At 42.1% G+C, this 18,894-nt stretch overlaps 1 protein-coding gene across 1 annotated transcript in view; it reads left to right on the top strand.

Annotated features, from left to right (window-relative positions):
• Positions 1–3,094: 3,094 nt before the first annotated feature.
• Positions 3,095–18,894, top strand: part of CFAP36 (cilia and flagella associated protein 36) — a 20,128-nt gene continuing 4,328 nt past the window's right edge. Inside the window, exons 1-9 of the mRNA XM_068153284.1 lie at positions 3,095–3,255; positions 9,094–9,158; positions 9,962–10,063; positions 10,702–10,816; positions 11,780–11,867; positions 12,763–12,814; positions 14,500–14,626; positions 17,463–17,632; positions 17,995–18,153. Coding sequence (XP_068009385.1) covers positions 3,138–3,255; positions 9,094–9,158; positions 9,962–10,063; positions 10,702–10,816; positions 11,780–11,867; positions 12,763–12,814; positions 14,500–14,626; positions 17,463–17,632; positions 17,995–18,153 — 996 coding nt within the window. The 5' untranslated portion in view covers positions 3,095–3,137. The remainder of the gene's footprint in view (positions 3,256–9,093; positions 9,159–9,961; positions 10,064–10,701; positions 10,817–11,779; positions 11,868–12,762; positions 12,815–14,499; positions 14,627–17,462; positions 17,633–17,994; positions 18,154–18,894) is intronic.

The following is an 18,894-nucleotide window of genomic DNA, read 5'->3' as shown; positions in this document are numbered from 1 at the left end:
CCAAGAGTGCTATCCTGCTGCTCTGAGAAGTAATACCCTTTTCCATGACAGTCATATGAATAAAAGTGCCAGCCTGCAATTTGCAGAACTGTTCATATTTGGCCAGGGTAGAAACAACAGCCTAAAATTTATGAAGCACACAAATGCAGAGGCCTCAACAAGTCACAGGTTCAGCCTGAAGCCTAGTTACATTCTTTTTAAAGTGACAGAGAAGAACATCACAGTGCTTTATACATATTAAATAGTGTATGATGTCCTTTTCCCCCTGCATTGTTAAATATACAATTACACTGTGTTCTCATAGCCTTTTCATTCAATTTGATAGTCCTATTTTTGGGGGTCTAGTAGGACAACCTGGATACAGAGTAGGTTATAGAATCTTTTTTATGAGAAGTCACCGAGAAGAAGTTAGATAAAAACATGTCAAAGACAGCACAAGTACACTTTTGCTACACAGAGGCTGAGTTTGCTACAGCATCTCAGGGTCTACTCCCTGGACAAACAGTTGTAGGAAATTAAAAAGTAATCTATTAGCGCACAAATTATTTCAAAGGATGCTGAAGAAAAGATATCTTAGGCTCTGTGACTTGCTACATTATACATGAGTGGAACCCACTGGAGGTGATAAGAATTGGGCACTGACAGAAAGAATTCTGTGTTGTGCAGAGGCTGGAAAGGCTTGAAGAAATTTGCTTGTCACTATGTATAAAGAAATGAACCAAGAATATGTCAAAATGTCTGATATAGTAACTTGTACAAAGATAGAAAATTAAGCAATTGCTCTTTTGTGAGTCAGACAGGACAGTATCTCCTGCTCTGTCTTTTGTGTTACTAAAAACTAAAACACATTCATTACCTTAGCAATTTTTCTTGTAACTAGGATGAAAGTTTTAAACTTTATGTAAGAAGTCAAAAATAAGATTACCCATGCTTAAAGAATAAGCAGATTTTTTTCAGCATCAGAGCTGAGTGTTAAAGACATCCCATCTGACCTCTGGAGACAAGCATATTGCTAGCAGAAGGAAGAGAACTCGGGTGTTTTTGGCAGCTGCTGTAACACAGCTATTTGCACTGACACACAGGCATCTGACACAAAGAACAGAACTGGGTTTGCATTATGACTTATCACAATCAATTTCAATACCAACAGTGATTAGAGAAATTGGGACACTTAAGATTTCAGATGAATTCTGCTAAGCGAAGAACACCTTGTAAGCTCTCTGGTATGGCGTATGAAACACATGGTATCTTGGAAGACACATTATCCTTTTTGAGAAGTCACATTTCAATGGTAGGTGCTGTTTAGTTTCCAAGCATCTGTTTCTGTTACAGATTTTATGGATGTATAAAACTCCAGGATTTTTTGGTCTGAGCCCTGCCTGATTCCTTTCTCAAATTTTCCAGTTTCAGCTCATGTTGGGTATTTATTGCCCCCCTCTTGTAAAGCTGTCACCAGGAGGGATTTGCCAGCACAGCAGTGGGCAGAAGGGACATCTGACAAGGACAACTAGGGGGCAGTGGCAGTGAGGGGATGTGGCCACACATCCTCCCACCTCCCACCTATGCAGCACTTGTGACAACCATGCCACCAGTGGGAAAGGGTCCCTGACTTGTGGGCCATGATGCTTGGCAGGGATGCTAGGGAAGAAGAGATTACTGTGGTGCAGAGGCTTATGGTGCAAAACACTACTCACAAAGCAACTTACTTTCTAAAGCTGTAACTGTACAGCATTACAAGCAGTGGGCTTTAACGAAAGCAGATCAGAGTTTTGAAAAATCAAGATATGAACATTGTTTACTGCCAGAGTGAGTAGAGCTAGCATCACCTGACATAACAGAGTGACTGCTGGCAGCTGCCAAGCACACTTAAAATGATGCTGCTTCTATAGAACAATTTATAGCTGATTATGTCTGCAAGAGGAGAACATACTTTCATGCAGGCCCAAAGTAGTAATTAAATCATGTGAGAAATCAAATCTGAGCCATCAGTCATCCAACATTAGGAGGCAAAGAACATGAAACATTAGAAACGACTTTTCAGTCTTTCAGCGGTGTGACACCTGAGGACAGTGACAGAAACTACACTAATTTTAGTAGGGAAAGGGATGCATCCACAAATACTGGCCTCAAGTAATGAAGTTTGAATGTAAACCTTCTCACACATTGCCTTGTAAATTATTTCCTAGTTCTTTACACCTTAGGATGTTCACAGTATTACAAAGTTACAAATGATGCTGCAGTGTCCATGTTCCCATTAAGGCCTGGGGCGTGATATGGAATTACAGCACCGGATGTAACAGCTCACGGTGAACATTAAGAGTTATTCTTGTTACTCAATATCACAGTATTTTGTGCATGGTAAAATAAGGATTAGATTTTTCTATCACCCAGGATTATCCTCCACATATTTGTTGTTATATTAAGCCAAATATATGAACCTAAATTTTATTGTACTGTAAAATTGTGATTGACAGAATTCGAAACCAAGCACGGATCTCTGGAAGGCACTCGGACATCTTAGATGTGGTTTATCTGGGTCTTGTCCCATCACATCCACATTACCCCTAGCGATGGGGGAGTTGCAGCCTGGCGAGGCAAACTCTTCCTGTACTCTATTACTCTCACCTTTACATTTTTAAGTTACTGTTTAAGTACTGTAATTTGTTAGCTTTTCAGTACTATGGAGCACATCACTCTCAGGCCGGGCAGCTGCTGACTTTACACTTGATCTCCCATCGCACTGGTGTACAGGGCCTACATTCCCTTACCCCAGTTAAAACAGGGAGGGCTAAATTACCGTCGCTGCCGTTCAGAACCACCACCTTCTCCCTCAAGGCGCTCACAGTTTATCCAAGCCACGGTATGTGGCTGGGTCCGCACTAGGCAGTTACACCGCACCAGGCCTCGCTATCGCGCTCTCTCCGCGCCCCTGTACCCATCCCGCCATGATCTGATTACAGAGACACCATTAGGGTAGCCCTCCGCCCCCGCCCCTCTGCCGCGCCCGCCCCGCTGCCCCGGCCCGTAGCTGTCACCAGGCCCACGTGAGGCGCGCGCCCGCCCCGTGACGCCAGTTGCTATAGCGACGGGCAGGCGCTCCAACCACCGCCGCGTCCGCGACGATTGCCGGCCCGGCCATGGCGGCAGAGGAAGAAGAGGGCGATGTGGAGTGGGTGGTGGACACCATAGCTGGTTTCTTGCGGGGACCAGCCTGGTCCATCCCCATTCTGGAGTTCATGGAGCAGAAATGCGAAGGTGAGCGGCAGAACCAGGCCAGGTAGGACCGAGGCGGCCTCCCTTCGGCCCTGTGGCAGGGAAACGAGGGTCCCGCAGACCCTCCGCGGAGTGGCCTGTTCCCGCTCCCGGTGCGAGGGACGCGCATGCGCTGCAGTTGTCAGCCCGCTCCGGAGGCTGCTCGCCTGTCGTCCCGCCGCCGGCTGAGAGCGTGGGCCGTGGCAGCGGCCTTAGCCCACGTCGCGGGGTTGAGGGGGGCTGCAGGACGGCGGGAGGCTCCCGGGCCGGGGAACTCGCCAGGCAGCGGACCCGGCTCCTTATCGCCGCTGCCGACACTGGTCAGGGATCAACCTGTGCTGCAGCGGGCCCAGCCCCCGTGGCTCTGTGCAGACAACGGGCACATCATGCCGGTGTTCCTGGCGGGCGCCGATCGGAAGTGATCCTCGGGGGAGGCTCGGAAGCTCTGCGCAGCCATGGCCCGCGCGTTCCCATCGGTTACAGGAGGGAGGGAGGGAGGGAGGGAGCGCCTCCCGGGGCAGCAAGTCAGCCCTGAGCAAGGCGCCTGTCAGGATGTGGCAGTTTGCGTTCATTAGCTCATATGGGGGATTATGGCATGGGCTTACAGCATGACACCCAAACGAGTTCTCCCTTCTGCTGCGCATAATACCCTAACGTGGCCAGAAAGCACTTGGAGGCCTTGAACACATTTCAGTCACTAAGTGGTTTCTTTACTTAGGAAACCATTAAAATTAACGTTTGGCTGGCAGGACAGGAGAGTAGGTCTGAAGTTAAATTACTGCAATTTTGTGAGTTTTGACAGTTAGAAGATGAGAAACTGTAAATTAGTACCTCTCATAATATCACAGCATTAAAATACCAAGGGTTATCATGTCTCTTTTCTGTGGCTCTGCATGTGAGTTTAGCAGGAAAGCAGCTCTGTTGCACTTCCTTTTCTTCCTCAAGAGGTAACTCAGGGAATCAGAATAATTCGGTGGCTGAGTAAACTGGAAGTATAGACCTCTAGCTCCATGTAAAGAGCAGGAGGAGAACTATATAGGTATAGGTATGCAATGAGGAAACCTGCAGCAGAGATTTGGCTAAATTAGTTCTGCTGCTTACAAAACAAATTTTCTGCTGCCAAAGAACACTTGGATACTCGTGCTAGAGATACAATTACAATTTGGGTGAGTCTGAATTGCCTAAGCCCTTTAGAAAGAAAGGAAGCTTTCCTTTGTAATTATTAGGGGGGAAAAAAGCACGTTTGAGAACCGATTGCCCACGATCCTGAATCCTGCCCAGCCTGCAGACATTCCCATGTGAGAAGTATTAAAGGGTGTTGCCATAGACTAATTTAGGATTTCTGTGGCTGCTATGAATACAGTCTGTGCCTTTAGTATCACCTGACAGGACGTAGGACTCAATAATTTTAACTTTAAAATACAGAAGCTAAGAAACTAAGACTTCCAAATAAATAGGGGCTTAGTACCATCAAGCTCAAAGTAGGATTGTTCTTACTGTTAAAGCATTCTACCTGCTTGCCTTTACTCTTCCCGTTCTTCCATCCTGTTGTGGGTTCTAGCACAGCTTCTTTAATGGTTGGCTTCAGCAGGGCTGTCATTTTCTTTTACTGTCATTACTCCTGTTGAGTAACAGGAAGAATACTTATTTCATATTCAGTGAAACAGACACACCTCTGATGCAGATCACAGCTTCTAAACAAGTTGCTTCTCAGCTACCCTGCATCATTTCTGCCCTTCACAAGCTTTGCATGAGGCAAGATGATTGTGAGCACATACACCTCCCCCTAGTATAGTGTGAAATGAGAAAGGTAGAGCTGCTGGACTCATTACAGCCAGGAAACAGTAGAGAAATTTAGACTCACAGTTTTCTCTTGGGAAGGCTGCCCAAACTTCATTTTGGTTGTGAATTTCGATGATCATGCAAAGGGTCTAGGTTTAGGAGTCAGGAATTGATTATCCCTCTCTGGAGCAATGATCTGTCTTTAGAAGGTTGAGGGGAATTTACTGGCAGTAAGAAGATTTATGGAACCTCAGTAAATTTCCATGTAGTGTGCGGCAGGCTTATACGCTGGTCGCTTCCTGCCAGTTTGTTTCTACATAAGAAAACAGAGAAACAAAATAGAGAAACTGCTTGCAGTAAATGATCTTCCAAAGCGTTGTTTGTGCTATAGAGTGCTGTTGGACAACACTCAAGGTACTGAGAAAAAGAAGAAAAGTCTAAATAAGTGTTCCTGCAATGTTAGAGTTGATAAGAAGCACAGTTAAATAAGTGTGAGGTTTTAGCTGCAGGTATGTGTGCAATTTTCATTGCTTGTCTATAGATGTACTGTGTTGATTTCATTGCTGGGGCCTGAACTGGGATATTTTGCCAGGACACAATTATTGTCGTGCACAAAAAAAATCTTTCAGCTTAACAAGAAGATTAGCAATAATTTGATTACTTGTAATAATTTGTGATTCCTCAAAAACAGACTTTGACTTTTGGTAACTGGCATGTAAGGAATGTATTTTAGAGCTATAGTTACTTAGGCCACGTCCTTGCATTTCAATTTATAAACAGTCCTAGCAGTTTTTTTATCTGTTCCTCTTTCTCCCTCTTTTTGGGGACTTGATTAATTTATCATGGCTTGATTAATTTCCTTTCATGTGGTTGTGAAACTGAAGTAAAATCCATGGTGTAAGGTGAGAGGGCTTTTCAGTTGATTGAAACAACATTTGGACATAGATAAGCTTGATAATAGTTCTGAGCACCAGAAGATAAAGACAGGGTATGAAAGGATGAAACAAATATTGCTGCCTGTGACTCCCTTCCCTCCCAGTTCAGAGCCATCCCATCAGTCAGTGAAGATGGGGGCGGGGGGGAGGCAGAGGTGGTGGAAGAAAGAGAAGAGTTTCCTCAGGTTTACTTAAGAGCTCATTTCTCTAAGGCTCAGACTAGCAGGAAGAACTCTAACTTAATGCTTACCCTGTTTGAAGGCTCCTAACAAAGATTTTAAGTTTTAACATGAAAACTATGAGTTTAACTCCCAGGATATCTGGATCCTCTGGCTTACCCTGATACTGGGGTTCTTTAGAGCTTTGTTCCTGTTGGGCAACCAAAGACACTGTGCCAGTCTTAAGGGAAATTAAGAGTCTGTGATTTAGAAGCCCTGACTCAAGAAAATCCAAGGTCTCCTTTCAAAGTACTCCTTAATGCCACTTGACTCAAAGGAGATGCTGAATGCAGCTGGTGTTACATGGTACTTCATTCTCTTTCTGTTCTGAGCCTGAGAACAGAGAGCAATTTGTGCAGGCTTTCCACTCTGCTTTTTGTGTTGTGCTGCGGCCAGGGAAGGGGAGGAGTACTTGGATGCATCCCCTTGGCAGGGTGAGGCTAGCTGTTGGTATGGATACTGACTGAGAGTTAACGTCTCTGTTACTCTTCACTCAGGTACCCAGAGCAGGAAGGAGCAGTAGGGGGTTGAAAGGAACAGAGAAACAAAGACCAAGGTTGAGGTCTGCAAGAGCTGTGAGGGAGGTACCCCAAAGGGAAAGAGTTGCAGAAGACAATAGAGGCAGTAACTTGTCTTCACGCACTTGGGAGGGAGCAGAGCTTGCATAGGAGCTGCAGTTTTGTAAGAGTAAGATTATCTTTTCCTACCACTTGAGTTTATTCTTAGATAATTTTAAAGCTTTTCATTTATTTTTAAAAATCTTCAGTAGGAAATTGTCCCCTGTGCAAAAATGAAACAAAAGCTAATGTTGGTTTTCCAGATTCTGTCATTCAAAGCAAGTTTCCCTGTGTATTCAGAGAGCCTGCACTACTTGATTTTATTTCTGTCATTGCATTGCTCTAGGTTATTAGAAAGTGCTGCAAGTACTTTGTGGTTTAGGGACAGCCATCGTGCACGATGACCTCTCATCAGGGTTCAGAATGACCGTGCCTCACGGCTGTGAGCTGGGAAATGATGCTGTGTGAAAGCTATACTAACTCAATGGGCATCAGTACCATTTTCCATCAGATGTCACATATATCTCATTCACCAATTTAAACAGAATTGCCATTTTCAAAGTATACATATGAGAAATGACTTGTCCAACATACAGTGGCTAATCTGTAAGGGGATTAAGGAGGTCTTATTTCTAAGCCTGTGCTCTGATTGCTAGATTTTGCATTACCTTTGCTCATTGCTGACATGGAAAAGATGTAAATGAAACCCCACCAAATCCTAGCTTTCAGTTTCTTTCCTGCTGCTTCTGTCTATTCTGCAGTGTGGAGTTGATTAGATACTAGGGAAAGTTTCTTTGCTGGAAGAGTGGTTCAGGCATGGCAACAGGCTACGCAGGGAGGTGGAGGAGTCACAGTCCTGGGAGGCGTTCAGAAAACCTGTTGACGTGGCACTTCAAGATGTGGTTTAATAGCCCTGGTGGTCCCTGATTTGTGCCTTAGAGGCCGATAAGACTGAAGGATAGGATGGATACCATCCAGAGGGAAGGGAGAGGTGGGCTGAAGAGAATCTCATGAGATTCAGTAAGGCAAAATGCAAAGTCCTGCACCTAGATCAAGGTAATCCTCGATATCAATACAGGCTGGCAGAGGATGAGATTAAGAGCAGCCCTGCAGGAAAGGACTTGGGGTTAATGGTGGATGAGATGCTGGACGTGAGCCAGCAATGTGCACTTGCAGCTCAGAGGGCCAATGGCATCCTGGGCTGCATCAAAAGAAGCATGGACAGCAGGTAAAGAGAAATGATTCTGCCACTCTGCTCTGATGAGACCTCACATGGGGTGTTGAATCCAGCTCTGGGTCCCCCAACACAAGAGAGACATGGACATGCTGGAGCACGTCCAGAGGAGAGCCACAAAGACAGTCAAAGGGCTGGAGCACCTCTCCTATGAAGACAGGCTGAAAGAACTGGGGCTGTTCAGCCCGGCAATAGTTTTGAACTGAAGCAGGGTAGATTTAGGTTGGACATAAGGAGGAAGTTCTTTACAATGAGAGTGGTAAAATACTGGAACAGGCTGCCCAGGAATGTGGTTGAGGCCTTATCCCTGGAGATACTCAAGATCAGACTCGATGTGGCCCTGGGCAGCCTGATCTAGTTGGAGGTGTCCCTGCTCTCTGCAGGGAGGTTGGACAAGGTGACCTTGGAGGGTCCCTTCCAACCCTATGCAATCTGTGAATGTGTATTAGATTGACTGACAGTTGGACTTGATGATCTTAGAGGGCTTTTCCATCTGAAACAATTCTATGATTCTATGTTTTGTTCCAGTCAAGTGTTCTTAATACAAATTTGTATGGCTGAGTAACACGGTGTATGCGATACAGGTGCCCATTTTGTCTACACCAGGATAGATAAAACACAGTTCACCTACAGCACATCTCCTTTTTTGGGTTATCTGCTCTTAAGCAGGCAGGGCCTCGATTTCCTGCATCACCTTGGCTTCTTGATAAATGGATGGCATTTGAATATATTTGGTTTAAGTCAAATACATGGAAAGAGAAATGCCCTGCTTTAAGTATGTTATCTGCTATCTTACAACAAGTTCACCTGGAGGTTCATGTATTAAATTTTAGCTTTTAAAGTATGTATCAACTGGATCCTCAGCTTGCTTAGAAATCTGCTTCTGTTCTGAAGGTAAGTTTTCCCAGTAATAAATTTGGACTTTTAATGACATTAAATTACCAGAAGTACATGCTTAGCCTGAACATGTTATTAGTATCATAATCATCAGCTAGATTATCATATGATTAAATACATTACCTTGTAAAGGTTAATCTTTCTCTCCTAGGCATAAGTTAATTTGTGGTGTGTACACTAACTCAAAAATATGTGTATGTTTTGTTTATTTTCCACAGTTTTTGATGATGAAGAAGAAAGCAAGTTGTCTTACACAGAAATTTACCAGGAATACCAAGCTCTGGTGAGCATCACTGACTACTTGTGGTAGATTTCTAGGAAACAAAATTTAATGTTAATGTAGTGTTTCTAATTGAGTTATCTCTGTTCTTTAGGTCTAATCTCCTGATACTGTCTAAGTGTCACTTAGAAATCCTTTGAGTCCTAGTTGTCATGGGCATTTTCATGCTTAAACAGCAGATAGATAGACAAGAAAGTTTATCACACGGGATGATCTCTTACGCCGTCACATATTTTTCCACTAGCTAAAACACTTGACTTAAAAGCTTGGTAATACTTGTATTTTCTGGCAAAGAGACAAACAGCACAATGTGTTGAGAACACTTGCATTTTGTTCACTAACAGTTTGGTGTCAGAAAAAGCTATAGGAGGTTTTTGGACCATGCTTGAAATACCTCTGAACCAATGCATGCAGATTACTGAAGTTTGTTTGGGTTTTTTGTTTGTAACAAGGCTTGGTAATATTTGATGTTAAAAAGCACCAACTGATTAAATGTGGACCAATGCCCATTTTTGCTCTGACCCCTAAGGGGTTTCAGGCATACAGACTAGCCAGGAGGCTGGGGAAAAGGTAGAAAAGTGGGACTGGAGAAACTACATTAAGTAGTAATCAAATAGAGCAATAAAAATGCTTTCTTAAAACAGTTTGTAAAAGTAAGTAAATCCTGATATAGCAGGGAAATCAGTTGTACTATCACAACAATTCTCCTTTGAGTTATAAAAAAAATATATACTACTATGGGGAAAAAAAACATAAGATTCTTAGGGAAAAACTTCCTGGAGAGTAAGGTTTATATTTTCTTACAGGTTGAAAAATTGCTAGAAGACTATCTTAAAGAAGTTGGAATCAATGAAGAGAAATTTCAAGAAGCTTTTTCATCTCCTCTTGCAAAGACACACACCTCACAGGTACATAGAATTACATAGAATTAACTTTTAGCTTTGTTTTCACTAATTCATCAGAGTGAAGATGAAACTTGGAGAGGTTTTCTTGTTAAAATTGTGATTTCTTTAAAAGAGATAATGTCTCTTTGACCAGAAAAATGTCTGTGGTGACAGGTTGGACTCGATGATCCTTGAGGTCTCTTCCAACCTTAGCAATGCTGTGATACTGACAGATATTTGTGTGGTGTCAGGCGTTTCTAGAGATTCACCTTTTATACTTATAACTTACTAAAATAAATCTCTAAACTTAGGGTGTTGCTGCCACCTTTATCTGCATATTTGCCAGCATTACAGTAGCCTTCAGTCTACTTAGAGCAGCAGACAAAGATTAAAACAAGCCATTGTTCAGTAGGTCAAATAAATTGCAGTTTTAAACTTACACTGCAAAAGTCTCCAGGTTTTGTGGCAATGTTATGTAGACATGTTGATCTAAAAACATAAACTATCAAGTTCTTTTCTTCACTAGCTCAACTTGTGTGGCAGGAGAAATTAATTATAAACCCCATGCTTCAGAGAGTAGTAATCTTAATGCAATTTCAAGCGGCCTGAGATGTTTGTGATTTCTCTGTGTTTTTTACCTTTGTGCCTGTCTTCCCCCCCAGGCCATTCTGCAAACAGTACTGGCAGCAGAAGATTTTAGACTATTTAAAAAAATGATGGTACAGAAAAATATTGAAATGCAGTTGCAAGCTATTAGAATCATTAAAGAAAGAAATGGTAAGAAGTGGTAAATTTGGGGGTTCGTTTTTCATCGTTCAGTGTTGTTTTGATGACTGTGTAATCTGCTCATGAAGAATAGTTGTTCAGTTCCAGTTCAGCTTAATGGAGACCACTCAGCTGATTTGACTGCAATGGGGATTTCAATATTTTGTCCTGGGCTTGTATTCTCAATGACAGTTGTCTATATTCCTTTTTCAACTAACAGATTTTTTGGGTTCTCTTTTCTTGTTTAATTTTTTCTGTGAAACTTGACTTACTTTTTGTGTTAAAGAATTTTGGGGATAATTTTGAGTGTTGAAATCATTACCTCAGTGACCATATTGGTAGTTTGACTTATGCTACTTACAGAGCTGTACTTTGCAGCTCACACTCTGCAGTTGAATATGAAAAACCCACAGAGAAAGAAGTTGTGGCCTTCATCATGTTGATGCATACCTGCTTTTAAAGAAGAGAAAATAATTTACACCTGACTCTGCTGATAGTTCCTCAAAGGATTTTCATCTACCCCTTTCTTTTTTCTCTGTCTTTAGTTTTACCCATCTTTTCCTTCTTACTGCATGCATGGGTTTTTTTCAGGGAATAAATTTAAATTTCAGGTTTCATATAACAGCTGAGTTTGAAAAGGGTTCAATCAGCCATGGCTGGATGGCAGTCTATAGGAAATCCCATACAGTGGTCAATGCAGAGTATGACATAAAGCTTATGCTCTACCCTTAGATGTCAAAACTTTCACAGTTCAGAAAGCTTGGCCTTTAGGCTGCTAGCAACTTGATGCTCAAGGTCTAGAACCTTTTTGGAAACAGGTACCAGGAATTAGATGTTGGATTTGTGGTGTGGTTTTGTTGTTTCCTTTTATTCTTTCATTCTTTCTCCTCCCCACCCAAAGAATGATGCCAATTGGAGGACAAAATTTTCTTTAGAGAAATGCATAAACATTGCCTTTTTTTTTCCCCTTCATAGGTGTCTTGCCTGATTGTTTGACAGAGGGTTCTGATGTATTCAGTGAAATTGAACAAGAAGAAATGAAAATACTGAGGGAGGTTCTAAGGTAAAAAATTAACCAGTCCTACTTTGTTATTTTAAAATAGAAAAATGAAAGTGTGTAGGGCCTAACTCTTCTAGCCTTTTCCAGTAAACTCTCTTCATCACACAAATGACATGAATGTTCTTGTCAGAGTCCTGCCCAAAAGAAAGTGAATGGTGCTAGGCATGGGCTGTGATCAGGAATATTTAGAGATAACTGCTCCACGTAACTGTCTTGGTGATGCATGGAATGATGTGTAACTTTAAAAGCACTGCAATTCCCATTTCCCCCTAAATCTCCAGGTAGACTTATAATTGCCTCTGGACAACAGGAATATACTTGCTGTAATCAAGTGTAATCAGTCAAGGGAACACCCTAAGTATTAAAGTCTTGGAAAGGCGAATTCTGCTTTTATTCTTTCTAAAACTTCCTTCCTAGTTGTGTTCAGTGACTGTTGCTGCGATCTAAGAAACTGTGTGGGGACTGGTATGACTTTTGTCGATGCTCCTCCACTTGCAGTTCACACATATATAAACATAATCTTAAGTAATAGCAGATGTATCCATTCAGGTTGTATTAAGTTACATTTTTTCCATCTGATTTCTGGAATACTTCCCTCTCTGTCTTTAAACTAGCAAAGAAAACAAAGGATAGACGGGCCCTCAGAATTCTCACACACTTATTTTTTCCCAAGGAATCATAGACTGAGGACGGTAGGTTCTGTATGTTTTTCATGTTGATTTGTTTCTATTAAGAGTGCATTTTTATAGAAGTTAATGGAAGTATTTTGGACACTGACAAATTCACATTATTCCATAATAGTTTTGATAGTCCTCAGATATTTAAGCCCTGCTAAATTTAACTGCAAGTCAGCGATGCTAAAGATGTCTGGAGTATTTATTCATATTTTGTGTTACAGGAAATCAAAGGAAGAATATGAAATAGAGCAGGAAAGGAAAAGGAGTGAAGAAGTGAGTATCTTACCTTTCCAGATGAATTATGCTGATGATTAAGAAATGCTTGGATATCCCTGTCCTGGTGTCAACTCTATCACTTCAAGGCAATGTGTACCATACTAAGCTAACAAAAGGTCTGTCATGGAGATCTTACTGACACTTCTTTTTGAAAGGTCTGCTCTGTTGTTTACAGTTGGGTTTTTTGGATGACACCAGAGCTGTACATGGTAACATGATACTCTTAATCATCAGTCATTTGGTGGAACTCACATGATATGCATTTTGCCTTAACCATATCTGAGTTCTGAAATCCTGACAACCTTTCAGATGCAGGGAACGTCGGAATTACCAGTGCTGTCAAGATCAAAGGGACTTCGAAGTATAAGCTTCTTAAAGATTACAGCATGCATAATCCTTCAGGAATTTTAAGGATCACTTCATAGATGATGTAGTTATTCATTAAGTCTGCACAATATTGCCAGAATGTAATCACCAGAAAGCAGAAATCCTCTCCAAGTTAGACCATTGCTTGGTTTCCATCAGAGTAGAGCATTTGGAAAGGTAACTAAATGTACATGGAGACTAGCATTCAGCAGCTTAGAAACAAGCTGAAATTAACTACAGTGGAAACATAGCTGTAAAGAAAGCTCCCTTTGGCTGGGAAAACAGATGAAAAATAGCTGGGTATCTGTTTGAAAAGGGAATCACTCTTCAGTTCTTTCCTGTCATTAATAAATTGAGCATACCTAATTTGGCAAGAGAAAACACTGCTTCAGCCTGAACTGTAACAAAGTAAACCACCTGGAGATTAAATGTGGATACGACCGAGGCTGGCACTATTTCCAGCCCTACTCCTGAATTCAAGTGATAGCTGTGCTATCGAATCCAAGTCTGGAACAGTTGGGGTACTCTTCCAAATGAAACCTCTCTCCTAGTGTCTTATGTAGACAAAGGGTAAACAAACTCTTCTTTCCCATATTACAATGTCAGATTCCAGGAAATGAGTCACCTGCTCTACAAGATTTCTTACAAAAGAACTGAGAAATGCAAGGTTTGGCTCATTTGAAGAAGTCAGGTTGTATTTAGATGCATGCTTATCCAAATCTTTAGAGACCAGCCAAGAGTACCAATATTCCTGATAAACAAGCCAGATGACAAAGGCCTCAAGGCAAGTTCACCTTTCTGACCTTGTGTCAAAGCAAGTTCTTATTGGAGTACTTGAAAGAGAGGCCAATGTTGATTTTGCCAAATGGTTCCAGCAAGAGTTCTGGACTCGGAGACAGGCAGACATCTTGCCCTTAATGTGACAGTTCTGTGGCTGCATTGTACTTTGTTTATGGACAGACAGCTGCTTGAAAGTCACAGGCAAAGTGTGACCAAAAAAAATATCCCTGCATTATATATATTTGTAGCTGGGAAACAAAATACCTGTTTATCTAATACTCTAAATTCTGACTGTTGATGAGGGAGCAGGTTTTGAACTACAATAACAAATGGTGGCTGATGACTATAAGCCAGTAAGAGCCTTCCAATTAGTAAAACAAAGTAGTTTGCTTTTGTTCAGTTTGACAATGCAGTGTATAAACACCACAATTTCAAGTGAAAGTTCTTCTGGGAGCTTGCTTTGTGCTGACAGTTTAATGCCTGCAGTACAGTGCCAAGAAATGTAAGGCTTGGCTTTGTTTGTTTTTAAATCTAAGGCACGTGCCAGATGTAAATCACCAGATGTTACCTACAGTTTTCCAGGAGATCTGAGAGAAGCTGTAAAGGTCAAGGAATCCACTGAGACAGCTGATGCTTCTGGAGAAACTCCAAAACTTCCATTAGGTATTTTTCTTGGAAATTTCAATGCTGAGTGTGCAGTAGGATACTGTTTTCAGGTTGTTGAAGAGTCCCATTCATCTCAAGATTGTAGGAAGATGGACAAGGCTGCAAGTAAACCATCTCAGCCTTGAAGATACCTTGCTCAAAACAGGGCTGTTTGCTCTGCAGGAATGTCCTGCAACCTGAGTTGGTTTATTATTTGGTCATATAAGTTGTCTCTAACTGGAGGAGAAATACAGGAGTCTAACAACAGTTTCCATCTCTCTCTTTATTGCACTTATGCTGTCATTACTGTTAAGAACAGTATCCTCCCTGTAAGCAGCTATGAATCATTCACTTCAAAACTTATGCTTTCTCTCCCTGTGTGTGGCCATCAGAGATTTAACTTGTGATTGTACAACATTTGGTGACAGCAGTCAAATATTTCTGCAGGAACCAGCCTTAAACTGTTAAAATTCATTTAAGCCACATCATCAGACACCAAAGGGAATTGTTTTGCCCTGGGCTCAGATTTTTGTTTAATCATTTCAATTTTATCTTTTTGGCTTTGAGTGGGATTTTGGCATGTCCTGGTTTGAGGCTGGAGAGATCCTCTCTTGCCCCTGAGAGGACCAAAAGAATAAGGCTCACACAAATGGATTGCAAAAGTGATGGCAAGTTTCAAGGGAGAGCAGCAAGTGTTTTACAGGAGTTGCAAGCATAGTGACAAAAGAATCTCAAAGTGTACAGAGTCCCCTATAGCACACCCAAAGGCCTCCCAGCACTTCCCTTCTCCCCACCTCAGGCTGTATCCAAAAATCACCAGGGCTCTTTCTTCTGCCCCCACTGCTAGGCTAGTCTCAGGCTGGCCAGGTCTGAGACTGCTACCCCCCTTCTCCTGGCATTAGGCTTAGCCAGGCCTAAGAGGCCTTCAGATACTCTTCCACCATTACCCGATAGGGAGCACCTCCCACGACAACAGAGAGGGGAGAAAGAGAAAGAGAAAGAGAATGACTTTGCAGATGGATTTATAGGGGGCAGGATATTATGGGTTTGACATACACTGTTTCCTGTGTCCACCTGATTGGGTTGGACACTCAGGACACCGGAGGTGTAACTTACATGGCAGGAACAGGAGGGACCCAGCCTAAACTGCCACATGGCACTTGCCAACCTAATTACCAAAGAGACCTCTTTTAAATAGTCTGGAACTTTACCCAAGTTATGTAGCAAAAATTGTGTGAATTGTTCTGTAGGTTATTCTTTTCTGGAGAGCATGAGCAAGCCAGTGCTTTTACAGAGAGGAGAAAAAAAGGACTTGCTGATTGTGATAGAGGTGCTCTTGGAATGTTTGTGCTGCAGCACCAGCACAAAGCTGCTGACCTGTTTAGGATGTGTGTATGCCTGCACCCATGCCTCTGTGTGTGGCAGTATACATGGGTATCGAGGCTCCCAGCAGACATACTTCTGTGAAATGCAAATTCTTCAACTTGACCTTTGTTTTGTATTTCTGTTCTGGTCTGTTTCCCATATTTTGAAGACTATTTCCTCTCCTTTCCACAAGCCTGTCTTGTAATTTTCTGTACTAAAAGCAAGAAGCGATTTTGAAGACCTAAATATAAATTACTTGCTCTAACTTAAACAATTAAGTAGTGTTCACCCTGCACTAGGGTTGGTGGAGCTGTCTTTGCCATCTGTCCAGTGGAAACCAAGGGAGTACTTGTACCTTAATACTCATGCAAGTTACTTCTCAGCGTTACAGCAAAAATCCATAGCTCAGAACTGAAGAGTTCTCAGTTACAGTGATACTTGTGGATCTTACAGACTGACTGAACACATTAAAATTCCAGTTTCATTGCCTGGATTCTTGCATCTGTATGGATATTTTCAGGTGTATTTTAACCACTCAGTAAATCTCTTCATTCCTGATAAAAGTATAGTAGGAACAGCAACTTACCCAGAAATAGCTGTAGGTCAAGTCAGGAGAAGTCTTAGTAAAGCTCTGAAAACAGAGGGTGCTCTGCAGTCTGTCAACTGACGAAGTTTTGATTCTCTTGTCAGTAACTCTGATACCATCTCAGATGCCATGGTGTTCAGTGGGATGAAAGGCAAAACACACCTTGGGACCTGCAGAGATCAGAAAGGCACACCAGAGTCACTTTTCTGGGTCAGCACAGGCAGCATTTGTCCAAGGAAAAAAGCAGGTGGTGACCAGGGCATGCCTGTTGTACAGGGCTCGATAGGGAGTTGCCCAAGCCTGGTTTGTGCCACAGCCACACAGAGCTCCCCTGGCACCACCAGCCAGTCCGCCTGGGGCTCTCTGCCGTGCCAGACTCAGAAACCTGGTGGCTTCCCACTATATCTTCATGCTGGGCAAGGTGAGTTCTGAAAAGGATTAACTGAGCTGTGTCAGTGTAATGCTTTGCATGTCTTGAGCTTCACTTCCTCCATCTCCTGTTTGTTTTAATACAGTATTTTCTGATGTGTCTCCTTGAAGCTAACAGCTGGACACTTGCAGTTGGCTGAAATGCAACTTCTAAGCTGCTGATTACTCTCTGAGCTTGGCAAGGCAGAAATTGGAAGTATGAACTGATTGTGGAACAGTGAATATGAAATTTAGCAGTGTTTGGCAACAATTCACAATTCATTGCAAGAGGAGTACTGATGATGTAAAGCATTATTCAGTGGCTTTCACAGTGCAAACACAGTACCCTTGCTTTTTAAAAGAATGTTGTGTTAGTAAAAAGAAATGTGATCATTTCTTTTTCTGCTTTGTCAGAAGAAGTATCTGGATATTGGGAGAAATGATGATTTTTATTTGATATATTCCAATTGTTTTCTCTGTAAAATTGATGTTCAGAGCAACCTCGGAAACCTGTGAGGGAAGACTTAGAACCATTACGCCCATTAAGGAAAGGACCAGAAAACTTACCTCATCTGTCTTGCACCAAAGGGAAAGAGGACACTAAGAAAAGGTCAGCTGGAAAGTGTTCAGAAAACACAGCACAAAAAGCTGGGAGAGAAGGACCGGTAAGTGTAAAGCCAACAACCACCACCTCCAAATACAGAGCCAGAATGCAAGATAAGATTACATTTCAGTACTCTTTTCTGTTACTGTAATCATGTGGGTTTGTTTTGTGTTTTAACCAGCATGCAAACATTGTTGTATGGTACTCACCAGTTAACTTTGATAAAGTTCAGCTCATCATTCTATAGTTAGGATGGAATTCACCATTCAGTCTTTGGCCTGTGATAATTTCTTAGCACACAGCTCTGGCTTCAAGCTTCAACTTGGATTTTTTTCAGCTAGTGATTTTGGAGGCAAGTCAGATGTAACTGTTTTTATTTCACATAGCATGCATCCTGAAAACTCATTTTAAAATATCCTCTAGAATTTATCAGAAGTTGAAGAACAGCAGCTGAAGCAACGAGAGGATTACCTGAAGAAAAAACGAGATATGCTGATGGCTACAAAGAAGGAGTCAAGAAATAACGTGCTGTTACCAGCAGCCACGGACCAGAAAGAGGAGGAGGAATCATTTCCTAAAGAGGTGAAGGATTCAAACACTTTAATCATCCTGACTACTTCCTAAAAAGCACAGCTGATTTCAGTGATCTCAGTGCTGCTGCTGAGTGTTGTAACAGGATAAACAACAAATGGGGGAAGTAGCAAGCATGTATTTGCAGTAGGCTAGAGCTATTAGTGATTGTTGTTCTTTTGCTTCAGCATCACTAACTCACAATGACTATGAACAGCTAAAATATGGGGTTTGTCTTGACCTGTGATCTGTTTGGACATCCTTAACTCTCCAGGTGAAATGGGGAAAAGTACTTTTCTTTCCCAAAGTCTTTAGAGAGGTAACAGCTTTGCTCTGTTATTTTGCTCTTAGAGTTTTGTGCCTATTCCAAATGAAGAAATTATTGATTTCTACCCAACAGCCACGGGAGTAGAAGCGATGTGCTGATGAAACCTTCTGGAAAGACAAGGCACTCTGAAGGGTGGAGGCTACTCTCATCTACAAAGTGCCTTCCCACAAAAAAAAATGTCTGTGGACGGGTTGGGAGCATGTGGGACAGGAGAAGGAGCTGTTGTTGGGTGCCCCTCCACAAGGGCTTGTGTTGTCTAAAAGCTGTTCTCTGTTCAGGGCCACTTTAAGTTACTCGGTGGATTAACCACCACAGTCCATGGTTTAAAACAAGTGCTGAAATCACCAAAATCCTGTTACCATGGGGATGATGGAAAATACACTTTGGGGAAAAAAGTAGTAAAGCTTGGAGAAAGTATAGACAAA

The sequence above is a fragment of the Melanerpes formicivorus genome, unplaced genomic scaffold (genome assembly GCF_026170545.1).
Source record: "Melanerpes formicivorus ecotype bairdi unplaced genomic scaffold, bMelFor1.0.p_v2 SCAF_25, whole genome shotgun sequence".
Lineage (NCBI taxonomy): Eukaryota > Metazoa > Chordata > Aves > Piciformes > Picidae > Melanerpes > Melanerpes formicivorus.
The sequence above is the reverse complement of the archived record's forward strand: the minus strand, read 5'-3'. Positions and strand labels throughout refer to the sequence as shown.